Source organism: Lutra lutra, chromosome 3 (genome assembly GCF_902655055.1).
Source record: "Lutra lutra chromosome 3, mLutLut1.2, whole genome shotgun sequence".
Classification (NCBI taxonomy): domain Eukaryota; kingdom Metazoa; phylum Chordata; class Mammalia; order Carnivora; family Mustelidae; genus Lutra; species Lutra lutra.
This window is the reverse complement of record NC_062280.1, coordinates 83,308,130-83,327,477: the sequence shown is the minus strand read 5'-3', so window position 1 is coordinate 83,327,477 and position 19,348 is coordinate 83,308,130. Positions and strand designations below refer to the sequence as shown.

The 19,348-nt window shown below is 35.5% G+C and overlaps 1 protein-coding gene across 4 annotated transcripts in view; it reads left to right on the top strand.

Moving 5' to 3' along the window:
* The window catches only part of EPC2 (enhancer of polycomb homolog 2), a 117,175-nt gene that overhangs the window by 71,405 nt on the left and 26,422 nt on the right, over positions 1-19,348 (top strand). For all 4 annotated transcript variants that reach the window (XM_047722406.1, XM_047722405.1, XM_047722404.1 and 1 more), the window contains exons 3-4: positions 8,520-8,665; positions 14,163-14,369. In XM_047722406.1, the coding sequence (XP_047578362.1) occupies positions 8,520-8,665; positions 14,163-14,369 (353 nt within the window). The remainder of the gene's footprint in view (positions 1-8,519; positions 8,666-14,162; positions 14,370-19,348) is intronic.

Below are 19,348 nucleotides of genomic sequence, written 5' to 3'. Positions count from 1 at the left end.
ATATAAATGCACTCCTTTTAGGTAGATTGTAGTAAAGGGGAAACAGCATGCACATGAATTCAACACACTTGCGTTCAAATTCTGTGTGACAAGGTACAAACTAATTAAAACACCTCTGAAATCTTAATTTCATTTTGCAATGAAGATACAAATACCATACCTTTCCCAACTTTGTGAACATTAGAGAAAATGTATCGGAAGCCTTCATTTAGAGGTAAATAGGAATTCTATCAGTGGTAATCATTGTTATGTGTAATTGTAATTCACAGTACTTAAAAGCAACAGCTGAATTAGGGTTTCGTTAAACTACTGAAAACTAACTGGAAATGTTTAGGGCTATACACAAAGGAAAAACAAAGTTCTGCTTAAAACTTAAAACCTTGAAATAAACTGTATTGACCCTCATGGAAACATTTTTTTACAAAGGGTTAAAGTGTATTAAATAGGCACTTTTGACTGTAAGGTTGGTTATTCATACAACTGAAGCAAAAAAGGGAGAATTAGGGTAAGGATTTTTAATGCTTGTAAACTAGAACTGGAGTTCTTTTACTCGTTTCCTTCCCATTCCTTTTTCCTCACAGCTTTGGTCTTCTGTGGCCCATACTGTAAATGGTACCTTTTCACCTCTTTGCTCCCATCGTTAACACTTTTACTGTGTTTGTTTGGTTTTGGGGGGCTTGGGTTTTTAAGTTTTTTAAATCACATATTTTTGTCAGATTAATACACATATCATTAGGATTAGTTGAAAATTTTTTCCCCTTATAAGAACAGTCTTCTCCATTCTGAGAGATAGTTACCTTCAAATCCTTTACTTGTTTCTTTTGGTATTTACCTTTATATTTCTAAATAGTGGGCTTATGTAACAATCTTTTAAAAGTTGTTTTAGTACATCCTCTCTTCTATTTAAAATTCTCTCACTTCTCTACTTATCACACTTTCCCTGTCCCATTTTTTGGCTGCAGTTACATTGTTAAATCAGTATTCAGTATATACAGTATTATTCTGCAAATATTAACAGCTGAAACAAGTACTTAATGATTACATTTCCTTTCTTGGTTAGGTTTTTATTTTCAAAGGAGACAAGTTATCTTTGTTCCTATTTCTTTTTCTTTGTGCCTTTAATTCAACGCACATTCTCTTATAGAAGTATGACTCTTTTAAATGTTCAAACAGTTGAATAATCTGTCAGTTTTATTCCTTCCATGGACATTTTTTCCAGGAACCATTAATTTTGCTGTTTTATTCTAGACTGATTGCTCTTAGGCTTGCCACATGGTTAGCTATCATCTATCATCTTGGCAATTTCTTTGCTTCTCTCGGGTTCACTTCCCTCTTTCCTGGATTCCATACTTTACTTTTAGATTTACTCCATCCTAATGGAGTACACCTTCCAGTGGCTTTCTAAGACAGGATGTGTGGAAAGGTGCATTTTGGGGGGTTCTTGCATGTCTGATATTTTTATTGTAGCCTCATACTTGATAGTTTGGCTGGGTAGAGAGGGTTTTAGATTGGGTTGGAAACAGTCAACCTTAGGAATTTTGAACACTGGTGTGGTCTTCTAACATCCAGTGTTGAGAAATCTGATATTTATTTTTTGCTATTATAGCTTTAAATTTTGTGTTCTCTAAATGTTCATTTAGAACATTTAGAGAATCCTGTTTCTATTCTTGTTTCATGGATGCAGTAATATCTCTGTGAGGATTCTTTTTTTCTTCTTCTTTCTTTTGCATTGTCTTTGTTTCCTGAGTTTCTTTTTTTTTTTTTTTTTAATGTTTTGCTGCTCAAATTTCTGCATTACTTGACTGTCCATTTATATTTGAGTGAGATCATTTATCAGATGCTGTTTTTTAGGGGAGTAATCACTTTTTCCATAAAAGAATTTTTTTTTTTTTAAAGATTTTATTTATTTATTTGACAGGCAGAGAGGCACAAAGACAGAGAGGAAGGGAAGCAGGCTCCCTCCTGAGCAGAGAGCCTGATGCGGGGGGGCTCGATCCCAGGACCCTGGGATCATGACCTGAGCTGAAGGCAGAGGCTTTAACCCACTGAGCCACCCAGGCGCCCCCCATAAAAGAATTCTTAAGGCTTTTTCTTAGGTGGCTGACACTGTTTTTGTTTTTATAGCTGAGTTGGGGGGTAGGGATTGCAGGGTGAGATGGCAGTGGATAGGAGTGCTAGGAGAATTCACTATTCAACATGTAGACTTTTGCTTAATATTTCTTCTTTGGTATGGAGCCTTCTACTTTCCCTCAGTATGCCTGGTGCTCCAGAATCCACAGACTCTCTGAATCAGCCTTTGCAGATTAAGCCATTAGTCTTTGCCATTTGGGAGGAAAAGTAGCTGCTTAGCTACACTGGATGAGGAAAAGATCTAATTACCCATATAAAGATTTTTAACTAATCTTCCTATTTTCAGAAGGGTCCGACCTGCTCTTTCGGAGAGTAATGGTTGATTTCAGCTCTCCATAAGTCTTTAGATGGATAGGGGGAGTTTTCCTGCTTCTAGCTGTGTTCCTTCCACCTCCCTTCCCCACCCCTGCCCTTCCCCAGCCAGACTGTTTTATGTGTCAGTGTTCTCCTGTCTGCTAAACTTGTACTTTTTAAGTCTGAAAATTTGATAATTGTTACCTGCTCATTCTCATCACCTCTGTAAATGCCATTTGAAAAAAAAAATTATTCTGCTTTTATTTTGGAATTTCAAGACACATATTTATGTGTTCATTCTGCCCTATTTAACCAGAAGCAGTCTTCATGTTCACACTTCAGTTTAGAGGAAATCTGACCCAGGTATGCTTTAAACCCTGTTCTATTTCATAGGTCATTAATCACCTATGGTTAGGTGTTCAAGGGTTAGTTACTCATCTATGGTACGGTGGAATGGAATATTACGTGGTATCAAACATGGCATAGGAGGGTTCACAGGTAGATACACTGATTAACATCTATAATTACAATGATAGGCTTATGTGAAGAGTTATGAATTCACAGAATTAAGGTAGGGAAATGATCCATGTTTGTTTTACTTTGTTTTTACAAAGCCTGGAATTTAAAACCCTCTCATTTGGCTTACATTCATTGTGTTAGAGAGTGCTTACGCCACATGTGCTAGTGCATACTACTTATGTAAATAACCAGTGAGAATAGGGAGAGTAGAATAAATACTGAGCATAGAGTATGTATAATCTTAGGTACTGTATGATGGAGACTAAAGTATAGAAGGTAGAATGTTCAAAATGGTCAAAAAAAGCATAACCACTTGTAAAATAAATTATTGAGTATAGCCTACAATGTTGACTGTAGCCTGCAAATTTTGCTTAGGAGGGCAAAACGTAACATCCTTTTTTCTTTTCTGTTTTGGAACTAATTGAGAAACAGACATAGACACATAAAATTTCAGTTTTGTTACTAATAAAAATGGTGTGGGAAGACAAGACACAGATATATGACCCCAGTGGAGTTTCTCATACTTAACTCCTGAATTAAGCAAGCTTACCCCACCACTGGCTGGGCCCTGGTTTGGGACAAAGCATGTCTCCCCAAACAAGGGCAGAATCAGCCTCCATGCTTGCCACGTAGTAGAGGGCCAATTAGAATGCACATCTTCAAAAGAAGGAAAAACCATAAGATACTATGCATCCAAAGTTCACCATTCAGTTTAAGTCACTCCTTTCTTAGCTGAGGAGAGAGTGAAGGGATGGAGAGAAGCTGAAAGTATTCCTCCTGTAGTTTTCCTTACTGAAGATTTGAGTGGAAATGTGGGGATCCTATATTTCCCCTTAACACATAGCATATAATGCACATAATATTATGTAGTAATAATACTCATATTCATAATAAGTAATGGGCAGTAACTAGCCCATCATTGTGCCACATTTAATTGCATACCACTCATTTTGAACCATGATCAGTAAACCCATTTTTCTTTTTAGATTTTTATTTTTTGACAGAGAGAGAGATCACAGGCAGAGAGGCAGGCAGAGAGAGAGGGGGAAGCAGGCTCCACGTTGAGCAGAGAGCCCGATGTGGGGCTCCATCCCAGGACCCTGAGATCATGATTGGAACAAAAGGCAGAGGCTTAACCCGCTGAGCCACCCAGGCTCCCCCTTACCCTTTTTTTTAAGCTTATATTCCAGTTAGTAGACCTACAGTTCAGTATTGGTTTCAGGAGTAGAATTCGGTTCATCGTTTACATAAAATACCCAGTGCTTATCGTAACAAGTGCCCTCCTTAATACCCATCACCCATCTATCCCATCCTCCACTCATCATCTCCCTCCATCAGCCCTCAATTTGTTCCTTTTTTTTTTTTTTTTTTTAAAAAAGATTCTGTTTATGAGAGAGAGAGAGAGAGAGAGAGAGAGAAAGCATGGGGGCCTGGTCAGAGGGAAGCAGACTCACCACTGAGCAGAGAGCCCCATGCAGAACTCAATCCCAGGACTCTGGGATCAAAGGCAGTCACTTAACCAACTGAGCCACCCAGGTGCCCCATCAGTTTGTTCTTATAGTTACGAGGCTCTCATGATATGTTTCCCTCTCCCTCTCTTTTTTTTTTTACTCTCCCATATGTTCATCAGTTTTGTTTTTTAGATTCCACATGAGTGAAATCATATGGTATTTTTCTTTTTCTGATTGACTTATTTTGCTTGGTGTAATGCACTCTAGCTCTTCCCATGTCATTACAAATGGCAAGATATCATTCTTTTTGATGGCTGAGTAGTATTTCATTGTGCACATATATGTGTGTGTATATATACGTATATACGTATACGTATACGTATGTTACGTATACATCATCTTTATCCATTCATCAGTCAGTGGGCATTTGGGCTCTTTCCATAGTTTGGCTTTTGTTGATAATGCTGCCATAAGCAGTAAACCCTTTTAAACTGAAAACCTGTCATTTTTTGGCTCTGGGAAGTTTTCTTGCATTATTTCTTCTTCTGGGTTCTTTGTATTTTCATTCCACTGCATAGCTATGCCTGTTGGATACTTGAATATGAATATATCCAAGTAAAAGGTAATATAAGGGACTTTGAAAGGTACCTTTAGCAAGAAGTAATATGTGCTTTATCAGCTAATTTTAGACCACCTCTGTTTTATAAATTCTCTAAGCTATATCCAGTCACCTTGTAAATACCTTGTATATTCAAGCAGCAGATTACACTCACTTCTCTACCTATACAATCTCCCTCCCAGAAGTGGAAAGCTGTTACCACTTGCTTGTGTATCCTTCCAAAAATACTCTGTGTGATTATAAGAGAGCATATGTGTGTATGTGTGTGTTCTCCTTACCCTTTTAAAAACATATCTTTGTTTACTATATAAAAAATACATTCTGGGGAGCCTGGGTGGCTAAGTTGGTTAAGCATCTGCCTTCGGCTCAGGTCGTGATCACAGGGTCCTGGGATCAAGCCGCACATCAGGCTCCCTTCTCTCTGGGGAGCCTGCTTCTCCTTCTCCCTCTGCCCCTCTCCCCTGCTGTGCTTTCTCTCTCTCTCTGTCCAATAAATAAATAATATCTTTAAAAAAATATATATTCTGGGCTCATATGGGTGGTCCAGTTGGTTGAGCATCAGATTCCTGCTTCCCGCTGGGGTCCTGACCTCCAGGATTGTGAGGTCCTGACCTCCAGGTCCTGCTTCAAACTCTGCACTCAGCATGGAATCTGCCTGAGATTCTCTCTTCCTCTCTGTCTCTTCCATTCGTGCTTGCTCTCTCTCTCAAATAAATTTATAAATCCTTAAAAAAATGCTATGCATTTATAAGAGTATGTATCTATGTATACATACATACTCTATATTTTTAAAATATGTGTAAGTACACATGTATACTATTCTGTACCTTAGCTTTTCTTGCCTGTTAAGATTGGTTTCTTTCCATATTAGTATACATACATTGTTGTCATTCATTTTCAGGGCTTCCATCTACTGCATGTATGTACAAACCATTGTGTTTTTCTGTTCCCACATACATTGCTTGTTTTATATTTTTTATTTCTTACAGTGTCACATCTTACACTCTTGTATATTTTATCTTTTTCTCTATGTGGGTGTAGAGGATAAATTCCTAGAAATAGAATTGACAAGTCCAAGAGTATGTGTTTTTAATTGAACAAAAAAACAGCTTTAATTTCCTCTTCAGTCCCCCATTCACTCCAAAATAGTATATCACCAAGTTTTAGATTTTAGTCTATTTGATAAGTGAAACATATCTTGTTTTTGTGTTTCCATGTATTTAATCAGTTTTATGGCTTCTGAGCTTGTACCCACCCATACATTTTCCCCTTGCATTTTCTTCTAGCATTATTTTGTTTTATTTTTTACTATGAAATTTTGTTAAATATATCATTTATTTGGTATTAGGAATAAGGTAGAATTCCAGGTTAAGTTTTTTAAAGATAACTAGTAAGTGGGACCCTTTTAAAATAATCTACTTTATCCTCAGTGTTTTGAAATGCCATTTCATTCTTTGTACTTGAGTTTATTTCTAGAGTCTTTTTTCTTTCTTTCTTTCTTTTCTTTTCTCTCTTTTTTTTTTAAGATTTGGTTTAAGTAATCTCTACACGAGCATGGGACTAGAACTCATGACCCCAAGATCAAGAGTCTCATAATTTTCTGACTGAACCAGCCTGGTGCCCTTGTTTCTAGAGTCTTAATTTTCTTCTGTAGCTTCTCACTACGTTACCAAACTACCATGTTGACAAATCCATACCATCTTTTTTTTTTTTTTTTTTTTTTTTTAATAATTGCTACTGTTTGGGCATATAATTTGTGCTGCTTTATTTTTTTCTATTAGTGAAAAGTATTTATTTTTAATTTTTTTGTTTTAATTCCAGTTTAGTTAATATATAGCATTATATTAGTTTCAGGTGCATAATACAGAGATTCAGCAATTGGGTATATTGCTCACTTTTCATCAGAGTAAGTCTACAATTAATCCCCTTCACCTGTTACGCCTCTCCCCCCCCCCCCTTCTTCCCCCACTGCCCCTCTGGTAATCTGTTCTCTTTAGTTAAGAGCCTGGTTTCTGGTTTGTCTTTCTCTTTTCTTTTCTTTTTTCCTTTGTTTTCTTTCTTAAATTCTAAGTATGCATAAAGTCATATGGTATTTGTCTTTCTTTGACTGGTTTATTGCACTTAGCATTTTACTCTCTAGCTCCATACATTACAAATGACAAGATTTCTTTTTATGACTGAATAATATTCCATTGTATGTGTACCATATTTTCTTTATCCATTCATCTATTGATGGATACTTGGGCTGCTTCCATAGTTTGGCTGTTTTAAATAATGCTGCAATAACATAGGTGTGCATATATCCCTATGAATTAGTGGTTTTTTTTATTTTTTGGATAGATACCCAGTAGTGGGTAGTAGTATATTGTGGTTCTGTTTTTAACTTTTTAAGAAACCTTCATATTCCACAGTGGCTGCAGCAGTTTGCATTCCCACCAAGTGCAAGATGGTTCCTTTTTTTCCACATTATTGTTTGAGTTTTTTATTTTAGCCATTTTGACAGGTGTGAAGTGATCTATTTATAGTTTTGACTTGCATTTGCGAGGTGGTGAGTGATGTTGAGCATCTTTTCATGTATCTGTTTGCTGTCTGTATGCCTTTTGAAAAATGTCTATTCATATCTTCTGCCTGTTTTTTTTTTGTTTTTTTAAGATTTTACTTATTTATTTGACAGACAGAGATCACAAGTAGGCAGAGAGGTAGGCAGAGAGAGATGGAGAAGCAGGCTCCCTGCTGAGCTGAGAGCCTGATGTGGGACTCAATCCCAGGACCCTGGGATCATGACCTGAGCCAAAGGCAGAGGCTTTTACCCATTGAGCCACCAGGTGCCCCACTGCCTGTTTTTTAGTTGGATTATTTGTTTTTTTGTTGTTGAGTTGTATAAGTTATTTATATCTTTTGAATACTAACCCTTTATCAGATATGTCATTTGCAAATATTTTTTCCCATTTAGTAGTAGTTGTGATCCTTTATTTTTAAAATAAATTAATCTTAGTTATTGCTTTTACTGTTCTATTATACTTTAAGTCATATATGAATTAAGATTTTGGGGCGCCTGGGTGGCTCAGTGGGTTAAGCCTCTGCCTTCAGCTCAGGTCATGATCCCAGGTTCCTGGGATCGAGCCCTGCATTGGGCTCTCTGCTCACCTGGGAGCCTGCTTCCTCCTCTCTCTCTGCCTGCCTCTCTGTCTACTTGTGATCTCTCTCTCTGTCGAATAAATAAATAAAATATTTTTTAAAAAAAGATTTTTTTCTTCTACTGTGCTTTTAGTCTCTGAAACCAATTTAAATTTTGTATTATTAATTTTTTACACAATAGTTTGTGCAGAGTGTATGTTACATTAGTTTCCCGTGTACTCAGGAACCAGTTTTTAGATGTCAGCTCATGAGCAACTCTTTGGTCAGTTCATTGTAATTTGGAAGTATTCTGTGGTCAAATATAATATAAACACTATATAACTCCATAATTTCTCCTCAGTTTGAAGAATTTTTCTTTTCTTTTCTAGCCTTTAATCTAGACAACGAGCAACCAGATTATGATATGGATTCAGAAGATGAGACCTTATTAAATAGACTTAACAGAAAGATGGAAATTAAGCCTTTGCAATTTGAAATTATGATTGACAGACTTGAAAAAGCCAGTTCTAATCAGGTACTGTACCTTGTAAAAATGTCTCTTCTCTTAAAATTAATCCAGTTAGCAACTTTATTTTGCATTTTCTTTAGACCCGAGTGTTTTGTATTATACTGCCTTTTGAATTTTCCTAGAATTTCTATATACAGTATTTCTTGAACTGAATACTTAAGCATAATTTCTTTGAATAGGAGTATGAAGAGTACTATTCTGACCTTTCTTGTTTGGATATAAAAATAATACTAGCTGCAATACTATACAACATCTTGATCCTTTTCAAAGGCTAAATTTGCTTGGTTGTATCTCTAAGGCAGATAACTCATACCAAATCCTTCTTAGTTGCTCACGTTTATTAAGGTACTCATTATCATTTTAGATGTATTTTTAATTTTACTTACATATTATTTAAAATTTTTAAGTGAAGAAAAAAAAATTTTCACAAGGAGATGATTTTCTTTAGTGGACTATCTAAATATAGAGAGAACTGAAAATGGTATAGTCTCTTTGGAAAGCAATTAGACAACATATGTCAGGAACCTTAAAATGTTTGTACCTTTTGGTTTAGTAATCCTGCCTCTAGGAATCATTCTCAAAAAAATTAGTGAAAATGTCAAAGATTTTGAACAAGGATGTTCACAATAACTTGTCTGTAGGGTGGAATATCACACAGCCATTAAAAACCATTTTGAATATCAGTGGAAATTGCTCATTATATAATGTTAGAGTTCAAAAAAAGGATACAGAATTGTTGAAGTACAAATCTCTGAGATTCATTTAAAGCATTTATATTTATATGTGTGCATTGAATAAAAGATGAAGAAAGCCCAACAAAATACCAGTAATGATTCTATTTAGGTGATAGAATTATTGGTGATTTTTATGTTCTTTCGCTAATTTACTGTTATGTACATGCATAGATATTGTAATTGGATTTAAAAAATAAACTACTTTTTAAAATAACTTCTTGGTGTACCTGTGTGGTGTATTAATATATTGTTATTAATTAGTAAGTTACAGAAATAAATAAATGTTTTACAGTAGACTCTTACACAGTTTTCACTAGTTTACCCATTACAAATTCGTTATTTTCCTTTACCCTCCCAAGTTAAGTCCTTTAAATCCTTAAAGCATTACCAGCTCTTCAGAACATTTTTAAAAACTTTTCTATTGTGAGAGGACTTTGCTGCATATTTCGCCTTTCTACTAATCTTTTTCCCCCATTTGGATGGAAAGTAATATTTGATGTGCAGTCAAAAGAAGTACATTGAAAACTGAATTTTGTAAAATTCAACTTGGTTTTTGAGAGATTGCCTTTTTTTATTGCAAATTTATTTTAATTATCAGATTGAGTATCAAAAATATTATTAGTGCAGTTTTCCTGAGATTTTGATCACAGGCATTAGGCATGATTTCATTTTTCTTCTTAATATGCAAACTTTTCTAGCAGTCCTAAGTTTAGTCTTTATTTTTGTATTTCTGTTATTTTCCCTGATGGCTCAGAAATTACTGGTGGTGAAGCCTTCAGCTCTCTGTTCTGTAATTTGCTTTATTTCATTTCTGTAAGTAATAATTATTTAGTACTTGGATGAACAAGAGAGATGACAGAAGTTCTGCCCTTAGGGAGCTTATTATCTAAGTGGGGACAGGATAAACAAAAAGCATTTGTGAACAATACAATTAACGATCTATGTATAATCAGTAAAATACCTATTTTATTTCTCTTCCCTCAGTGACAGGCTTTAAACCCTAAAGCCTGGTAGGCTCAGCATGATAGCACCTGCTTTCAGCAGTGTAGACAAAGGTGGAGGTTCATTTTAGGGACAAGATAATGGTCCTGTTATTAGGACTAAGGATTAAAGATACCAAAGACTATTGTCATTCTAATTGCCTGAACTATGGATTCCTGGGTTTCTTTATTTTTCCTTTTTTGCAGCTGACATAGTAGCAGATCTCAAAGCAAGAAATCAAATTTGTGGTTAAAGCAATATTTATTAGGTTGATAGAGAAGACATAAAAACAGACTGATCAGACTGACCACAGCTAAATGCTATTATTGTATAGTCCCCATTCATTTATTTTAATTGAGCTCTCCTCATTTCTTTGAACTCATCACCTTTGGTCTTTTGAATATACTTTATTCTTTTCTGATTTTTTAAATTATTTTCTGTGATCGTTCCTCGTAATTGTCTTTTACTGAATCCTTCCATTAATTTCTGTAAACATCAGAGTTTGTTGAAATTCTGTCCTTGGTCGTCTTATCCTGTGTGTTTGGGGTTAATATCCCCTTAGCAAGGATTTTTGTGAGGGTAATAATACGTATATCCTTACACTTGACCTCCTTCTCAAACTCCAGGACATTTTTCTCTTTATGTGCTTCCTGTTGGCATCTCCACCTAGGTGGTCCACAGACCTCTCAAGTTTACTTTTCTGACTTTTTTTTTTTCTTAACTCTCTTAACTACACATGATCCTGTATCATGTGTAGTTAAGAGAGTTAACTACAGTGACTCCCAAAATTCACCATGATGTGTTTTTTATCCCTTTTCCTTCAGTCCCTAAATTTTAATTTTAACTCTTCCTCATGCACCAGTATATTCCTTGCATGTTTCATCTTTAATTATCTCTTCTCTCATTTCTTCATTCTCTCTTTGCCCAAAAATATGCCAAGGGTCCCTTTTTCCAAGAGAACCCTTTCATTTGACCCCATCTTTCTCTATAAATTACCACCCTTTGTCTCTCCTTTTTTTTTCTCCCTGTCAGTTACATTTTAAAAAGGTTAGACATGCTGTTTAACGTTTTTCTCTACTCCGGTGCATTTCAGTAGACTGATTACACTCAGGTCACCAATGGCCTTCTCATTATCATCCATTCATTTCAGCCCATATCCTACTAAATATCCCCATAGTAGTGGATGCTGTTGACCTCCACGTTTCTCGAATCTTTTCTTCTTCTTTCTTCATCTCCTCCTCTTCTACCTCTTGTTGCTCTTTTCTTCAATATCTGTCCTCAGAAATTATACTTGTCTCTTAAGCTACCAACTCAAGCACTCCCAGATGGAGTATTTTGTGGTTCTGTCCTGTATCTTAATGCACTAATACTGAGTTCTAAAGTTCTGACATTGTTCTCTCATTGTTTAAATTGTATTTGTCTTGCCTTGATTGTCATATTCTGAGTTTCTGTTGGTGGTAGTTTTATCTTGAAATTTTTTTCCCTAATTTCCCCACAACCTGTGTAACACAATGATAGACTCATAGTAGTTGATTATTAATTGTTTATTGCTTTACTGACTATATTTTTAAAACATTACTTTTTTATACATAGTTTATTCATTTATGTATTATAAATGTATTTCTTGAAATTGCTGAACCATGAATCTGTATGTAAACAAACTAAGTGATCCTTGTCCTCATGAAGCTAGTGACAATCTAGAAGAAAAGTCCAGCTAGTGGAATAATTTTTATCTCTTCTCCAAGCCCCCAAAGTAAGTAAATCAAACAACTCAGAGGTATCTTGGAAATAATAAATTTTATCAGTGACCTTTTTGTCAGGTAAATACTGGTTTCCACTGCTTTCTAGTAGAGAAAGTGCTGAATGGCAGAACTTTTTTCTTAAGATAGAAAAGTAGTAGGATTCTGATTTTGTGGATTTTTAATTGTGTCCTAATAATTTGGGACGACTTTATCTACAACTAGTTCTTACCACTCAAATTGATGCTATCAGCATGATGATAATGATACAAGTGATACTAATTGCCTTAGAATAGCTAAAGATAATTTTAACAGAATGATTAAAACTCAATTACTTAGTAAAATAAAAATTTACTGTATAGCAACATAAAAACATCAGTAAACTGAGAAATATGGTTAACATTGGAAAGAAGTGTCAGGATGTTTAATTGTAAACAGTGTACTGAATTCTTATTATCTGAGATATAAAGAGAGTACTTATCAACCAGGCAGAAGGACCTTTGTAGAAGGAGCAAAAAGCACCAGAGAAGGAAATCTGAGGCAGTATTTTAATCCCCTTACATCTCCTGCAGGGAAAATATCCTGATAGTATTATGTAAGAATCTCACTACTGCCCTATGGCTTGATAGGAAGAAACCTATCCTCCTCTCCACTCTAAAGTTAAAGTACGTTCTTGATATCACTAGTGAAGGTTACATTTTATCAGAAGCAGAATGTCCAAACAGTTGAAGATGTGTAGCATATCACAGCATTGTTTCCTTTGGTTCCCAGGGCACAAAAAAGCTCCCAGTGATGTTACGATGCTGTAAGCATGAGGTCGAATTTTATTAGATCCAGAAAGCTTGGTTCTTACTCTACCACTGGCACCGTATAGACCTTGAACTATTCCAGAGAACTTCAGCTAACAAACATTAAAGTTGATGTTTGGAAGTATTAGTTCTTTCGGTTTGATATCTTGTTCCAGGCGCTGGCCCACCACTTTAAAGACCCAAGTTACTCAGCCATTCAGATGAATTTAATATGACTTCACTGAGACATTGATTAAGCCAAACTGTCGCCACATAAAATTTTATTGCACTAAATGTAATCATTACATGGACTAGAATACTTGAATTGTCATTGTCAGTATATTCTCTTCCTGTGGCCAGTCTTGCCAGCCAAATTATAATAAGAAACCAACTAATTAGCCCTGGTAATCACCATCATAGGACTGGAAGTCCAATGACCATTGCGTTTATTCCATGAAATTATACCAGTATGAGAAATCAGATTTATTTGGTGGGTCATGCTATCTTCAGTTGACTTTATAACAACCATCAGATCAATTCCTATATTGATCTTACAGTTTCAGAAAGAAAATTTCCCCCTTCATTTTCAGGTTTTAGGAAAACATTTCTTAGGAGATATCTCAATTTGTTTTAAAACAAATCTTCATCTCCAAAATGATAAAAGTAAAAAGATTGGGATGCCCTTCACTGATGTTTTCCAGTCTTAAAACTGGAGTCTTAAAGCTCCCATTATCTTTCTAGAGTTCACTGTAGATGGATGTGATTAACCTATAATTCATTCCGCTAAAGCTGATCAATCTATTTTATCTTTACCAGCAGTAAAGAAATAGATATGACCAAGCAAATTTTTCCAAACCTTAGTTTAAGATACATCAACTTTATATGGACTGCATTGATAAAGAAGTGGATCCCTAAAATACCAGTGTGACAGTTCCTAGAGGAACCATCCTAGGATCACTGTTCCAGACATAACAGACTTAACTGAGGCATAAATCTTCTCAACTGTTGTTCATTTAGGCTTCTTAAATATTATAAGTTGTGGTACTTAGTGTCTCTCAGAGCAAAATATAATTTTTTAGATAAATCTTTTTACTAATAAATCCTTTATAAAATTTCAAAATTGAATTGTGTTTTCTGCCATCATGATGTCTGCTCATAATTGTTAGACTGATGACATTTTTTTCTATAGGTATATATAGCTTAACTTTGATTTCTCTTTTTCAAACCTTATGGCTGATGACAATTTGTATTTTTCATTTAGCTTGTAACACTTCAGGAAGCAAAACTGCTGCTAAATGAAGATGATTACCTTATTAAAGCTGTGTATGACTACTGGGTAAGAAAACGTAAAAACTGCAGGGGGCCATCCCTCATTCCTCAGATAAAACAAGAGAAAAGAGACGGCTCTACCAACAATGACCCTTATGTTGCCTTTCGGAGGAGAACAGAGAAAATGCAAACTCGAAAGGTAATGCACAAATTAGATTTAATTGAGTGTGCCTTAATAGTACTTAAGACCAAATTTTTTTCTGCTAATAACTTCAATAATTTTGAATACCTTGAACATACAGGGGAGCTAATAACATTGTTAAACTTAACGTTAGAAATCCTGCTCTTCAGTAGCTTCCATCGGTTGGCTTCTGTTGGTATAATATCTAATACCCATGCCCTTTATAGGTCTGTTTATACCGTTTCAGACTTGAAATTGAAGTAGTAAAAGGAATTATATATCTTTATGTACCTCAGAAATTTGAGTTCTTCGGTAAATTATATATACATTCTACACATATCCTTTTAGGCAGCTTAAGAACTTATATCTCCTTTGAAACCACATTCTAATTCTTGCAAATAAAAATGGACTTTACTCCCTCTACCTACAATGGGGTCATGAGAAGTAGGGAAAGTTCATTTTCAAGCCTGTTCTGCCAGTACTCAAAAGTAACAGTGGAAAGTTTTTCTTCTTTTCTGAGTTGTCCATTGTGGCAAATTTCAGATTGATGAGCTTGTCCCCATCTGCCTTTTAGAAGCAGTATGAGCTGGAATTTTGAGAGAAAAAGGTCTCATGTTGTGGAATGATAAGGTATAGAGGAACCTGTTACTTCAGAGGGGGTATTCACTGTCTTCCATTTCTCATAATTAACAGTAAACACCATACGTAGTAGTACATTCTCTAACCCGCAAAAAATTGGAACATATAAATGTAAAAGCCACGAGTAATTGTGATTTGGAGGCAAAGCATTTTCTGTGGATTCCTGTTTCTCCTAACATTAAAAGCCTTGTCATTGTCAGGTGTTAATATAACAGCTATGAAGTGTAACAGCTGCCAGGAATAGTGTATTTTAGGAGCAATTCTCCTACTGGTTAACAACCATTTTGTGTAAGTCTTTCTTGGATTTCCCAAGTGTAGATGACATACCCTAACCCAGGCTAAGTTTTCAATTTGGCATTTTAGTTCTTAGCTAAGGAAATCTAAGATACTTTATGAAGATTTAACATCTTGCTAAGAAAAGACTAACATGAGGTAATTTTATAAATATAGACAATTGAACATGAGGAAAGAGAGGTTTTTCTGAACCATTGAAAAATCTGAACTACCATCTGCTTTTTAAAAAAAATGTAATTGGGGCACCTGGATGACTCAGTCGGTTAAGCATCTGCCCTCAGCTCAGGTCATGATCCTCGGGTCTTGGGATCAACCCCTATATCTCCCTGCTCAGCAGGGAGTTTGCTTCTCCATCTGCCCCTGTCCCTCCTCCTGCTCATGCTTTCTCTCTCAGATAAATAAGTAAACTCTTTAAAAGCAATGTGATTGATTCAGCTGTAATGCAAAACATAGACTTTTAGCAATGTGTTTTGAAGGAAGAGTATCATTGGACTTCTTTTAGTGAGTGGGTACTTAAAATGAGCAGTATTTATTGACATGTAAAGAATATTCTAAATATTTAAATCCGTTTAATTCTTAAATAGGTTAAATCATTGTTTTCTAACCAGTGTATATTGAGAATTGCTAGACCGGGTTCATACGTTTAGGTGCTTCACCATTGCAAATAACTACTACCACTTTTTCCTGACACTAATTTCTACCCTTTCTTTTGTCTGTTATTTTGACCTTCCTCTGTAGAGCAGTCCATTTTCTTTTCTGGTAGTCTTTTTATTCCTCTCTGTTTTCAGTTGTGGGACCAAGATCCCTTCATGCACACTAATACTGCTTAGAAATATTTATGTGTTTCAAAATGAGAACGTTGGGAAAGCAGTCAACAGTAGATACCCCTAGGTGTTCCAGAGGTGGGCAAGCATGGGATATACAAAAATGAATACAGTTAACAATGGTTCTCTACTTTCTTTTCTGTTTCCACAAAATTGAAAACGTGTATATAGCTAGATATAAAGGTTCTAAAATAAAGGACTTCTGAAATATTTTCTTGGCAGTCTAGAATTTAATTTTAATTCACTAAGCTAATATTTAATTTGCAAGTGCTTAAGTACTTAAGGACATTCTTAAATGAGAAAGTGTTAAGGCACCAGCATGTCTGAAAGCACTGATTGGAAAGTCTTCAATCAGCATGTGTGTTTAATATGTTTAACCCCATAGATACAACTGTTAACAACTGTACTTTCTCTCCTCCTTCTTTGTGGCCCAGAATAAACAAGATAGATAGGAGAGGAAACTCAAGAGTAGTTGTTCTCAGTCTGGCTGCATATGACAGTCTCCTATGAATTATCCTTGGTTATAAAAAGATCTGTGGTTAATTCTGAAGTGCAACAATTTAAAAGTGAAAAAGTGCAGCAGTTTGAGAACCACTTCCTAGAGATTTGGCAGTAGGTCAGAACTATAATATGTAACTGGGAACAGGGAGAAAAGAGTTGGTCCAGAGCAGAGACCATTGTGATGACGGATAAAGAAAATGAGTGGATTTGAAAACAGGATTAGGGCCATCTTAAAAGCATGGAGAAAATGTCAGTATGAACTCACTGTTTTATTGAGAAAGAGTCAGAAATAGATGTGGATCTGTGCATGTATATGTACCTATACAATTACAGGTGTTATTTCTTAAGTTCTATTTGCTGAGAGGGTCTAGAAGCAATAATACTGAGTAGCAGTGAGCATGCCTACTACGTAGATCATCATTTTTAAATACCATTTTCCATTTTCTTAGGAAAATGGTGTCTCCTGGTTGAGGGCTAGGAGAGTATAAGGATAAGCTTGGAACATTCTGCTATGCCAGAAAGTAAGACTGTTGATTGAAAATTAAGGAATGTTGGACTGATCTCAGACGGCCTGAAGAGCCAGCTTGAAGGGGAACTTTACTAACCAGATGTGGGACAGTTCTAAGTGTCAATATAAATATAGAGTAATGAATAACCCAGAGTATAAGTAACCCATGAGTCCATACTGATATAAATAGATGGATGGACAGATGGATGGATGGATGATTGGTAGATGGATTGATTGATAAAAGAGAAGGGAACACTTTTCCTTAATAGTAGAATTTTACCTTTGAGTGGCAGTGGAATGAGGAAGTTTGAAAATCGCCATTTGGCAACCATGATAGTAATAATAATAATAAAGTATTGGGAGGAAATTTGATGAGAAACGAGGTACATAATTTTTTAATTAAAAAAGGAAAAAACAGTTATTTGAAGAAAGCTGATAGACACCATCTTAATCAAGTGAACAAAGTTACCATCAACAGTAAGGAGACAAATAAGTATCATTTAACTCCTGATATAGGAGAGGGATACAATACCACTTACATGATAATCCTATTAAGAAAATATAACCTGAATTAAATTATGGAAAAGCATCAAAAAAACCCAAAATGAGGAACATCCCTACAAAATGAGTGGCTTCTATTCTTTAAAAATGTCAAGATCATGGGGTGCCTGGATGGCATGGTCAGTTAAGCAGCCACCTCTAGGTTTCAGCTCAGATTGTGATCTTGGGGTCGTGGGATGGAGCCTTGCGTCAGGCTCTGCACTCAGTGTGGAGTCTGCTTAAGACTCCTCCCCCCCCACATAAATAAATAATTCTTTTTAAAAAATGTAAAGGTCATGATCACTGTAGAAAGACAAAGGAACGATTCCAAATCATAGGAAGTTAAAGTGACATGACAACTAAGTACATTTGTAATCCTGAATCAGATCCTAGACCAAGAAAAAATTTGATGTTATGAGTGAATTTAATAATAAAAATTGTCCCGCTAATGTCCTTCATAGCAACAATTATGTAGACATATTAAAAATGTATTTAACAATTATATTTGTTGTCAAAAAGGACATTAGTGGGATAATTAGTGAAATATGAATAAAATCAATGTTGATTTCCTGATTTCAAAACTAGTATTGGTTATATAAGAGAGTATCACTGTTTCTGTAAAGTCCATATTAAAGTGCTTAGGGATGAAGGGGCAGTATATATTCAACTAGTCTCAAAAATTTTTTTAAATATGACTACTAATTTTACATATTTGTGTATGTGTTTATGTGTGTGTATGTATATGTGTGTGTGTGTGTCTGTGTGTGTGTATCTTAGTCCATTTAGGCTATGGTAACAAAAATACCAGAGACTGAGTTTTTTAAACAGCAAATATTTCTTTGTCACAGGCCTAGAGGCTAGGAGGTCTGAGATACAGGTACCAGCAGATTCAGTGTGTGGTGAGGGCCTACTTCCTGGTTCAGAAGTCATCTTGCTGTGTCTTCACATGGTGGAAGGGGAAGAAAGCTTTCTCGGATCTCTTTTATAAGCATACAAATCCATTTGTGAGGACTCCACCCTCATGACCTAATCACCTCCCAAAGGCTCTTCCTCTGAATAACATCACATTTGGGGCTTGGAGTTTCAACATGTATTTTCAGGGTACACAAACATTTAGTCCATAATAGTATAGATTAAATAATATGCATACATGCATACATAGAGATAAAGCAAATGTAAAATAATCACATTTAGGCAATCTGGGTGAAGATATATAGGAATTCTTGATACTGTTTTGTAACTGTAAATCTGAAATCATTTCATAATAAAAGAAAAGACAGGGCTAGAGAAAGGAAAAATTAGAAAGGGTAGTTATTTGGGTCTAAAGAGAGCGGGAAATGACTGGTTAAGACAGGGCAGAAGCATGTAGGCCACAAGGAACACTTAGTGAAGAGGAGGGTAATCTTAAAAGGTTCTTGTGCACTTTTGAATATTGTTCAGGTGGGATGTGGCCTTGTATTATTATTCATCTTTGAATCTGTGTGTCTCATTATTAGTAGACTTTAAGCCTTTTGAGGGTAGGGGACCTGTGCAGTACTCTATACAGGGGGACACTTTAATATTTGCTCTTGGTCATGTTAATTTTATTTCAGTTGGAAGGTATTATTGCTGCCTGCTTGCCAAAAATTTTTGCTCAAAACTGTACTTTAGATTTTGCCTTTTCTTACATAGTACTAGAAGGAGGGGAGAAG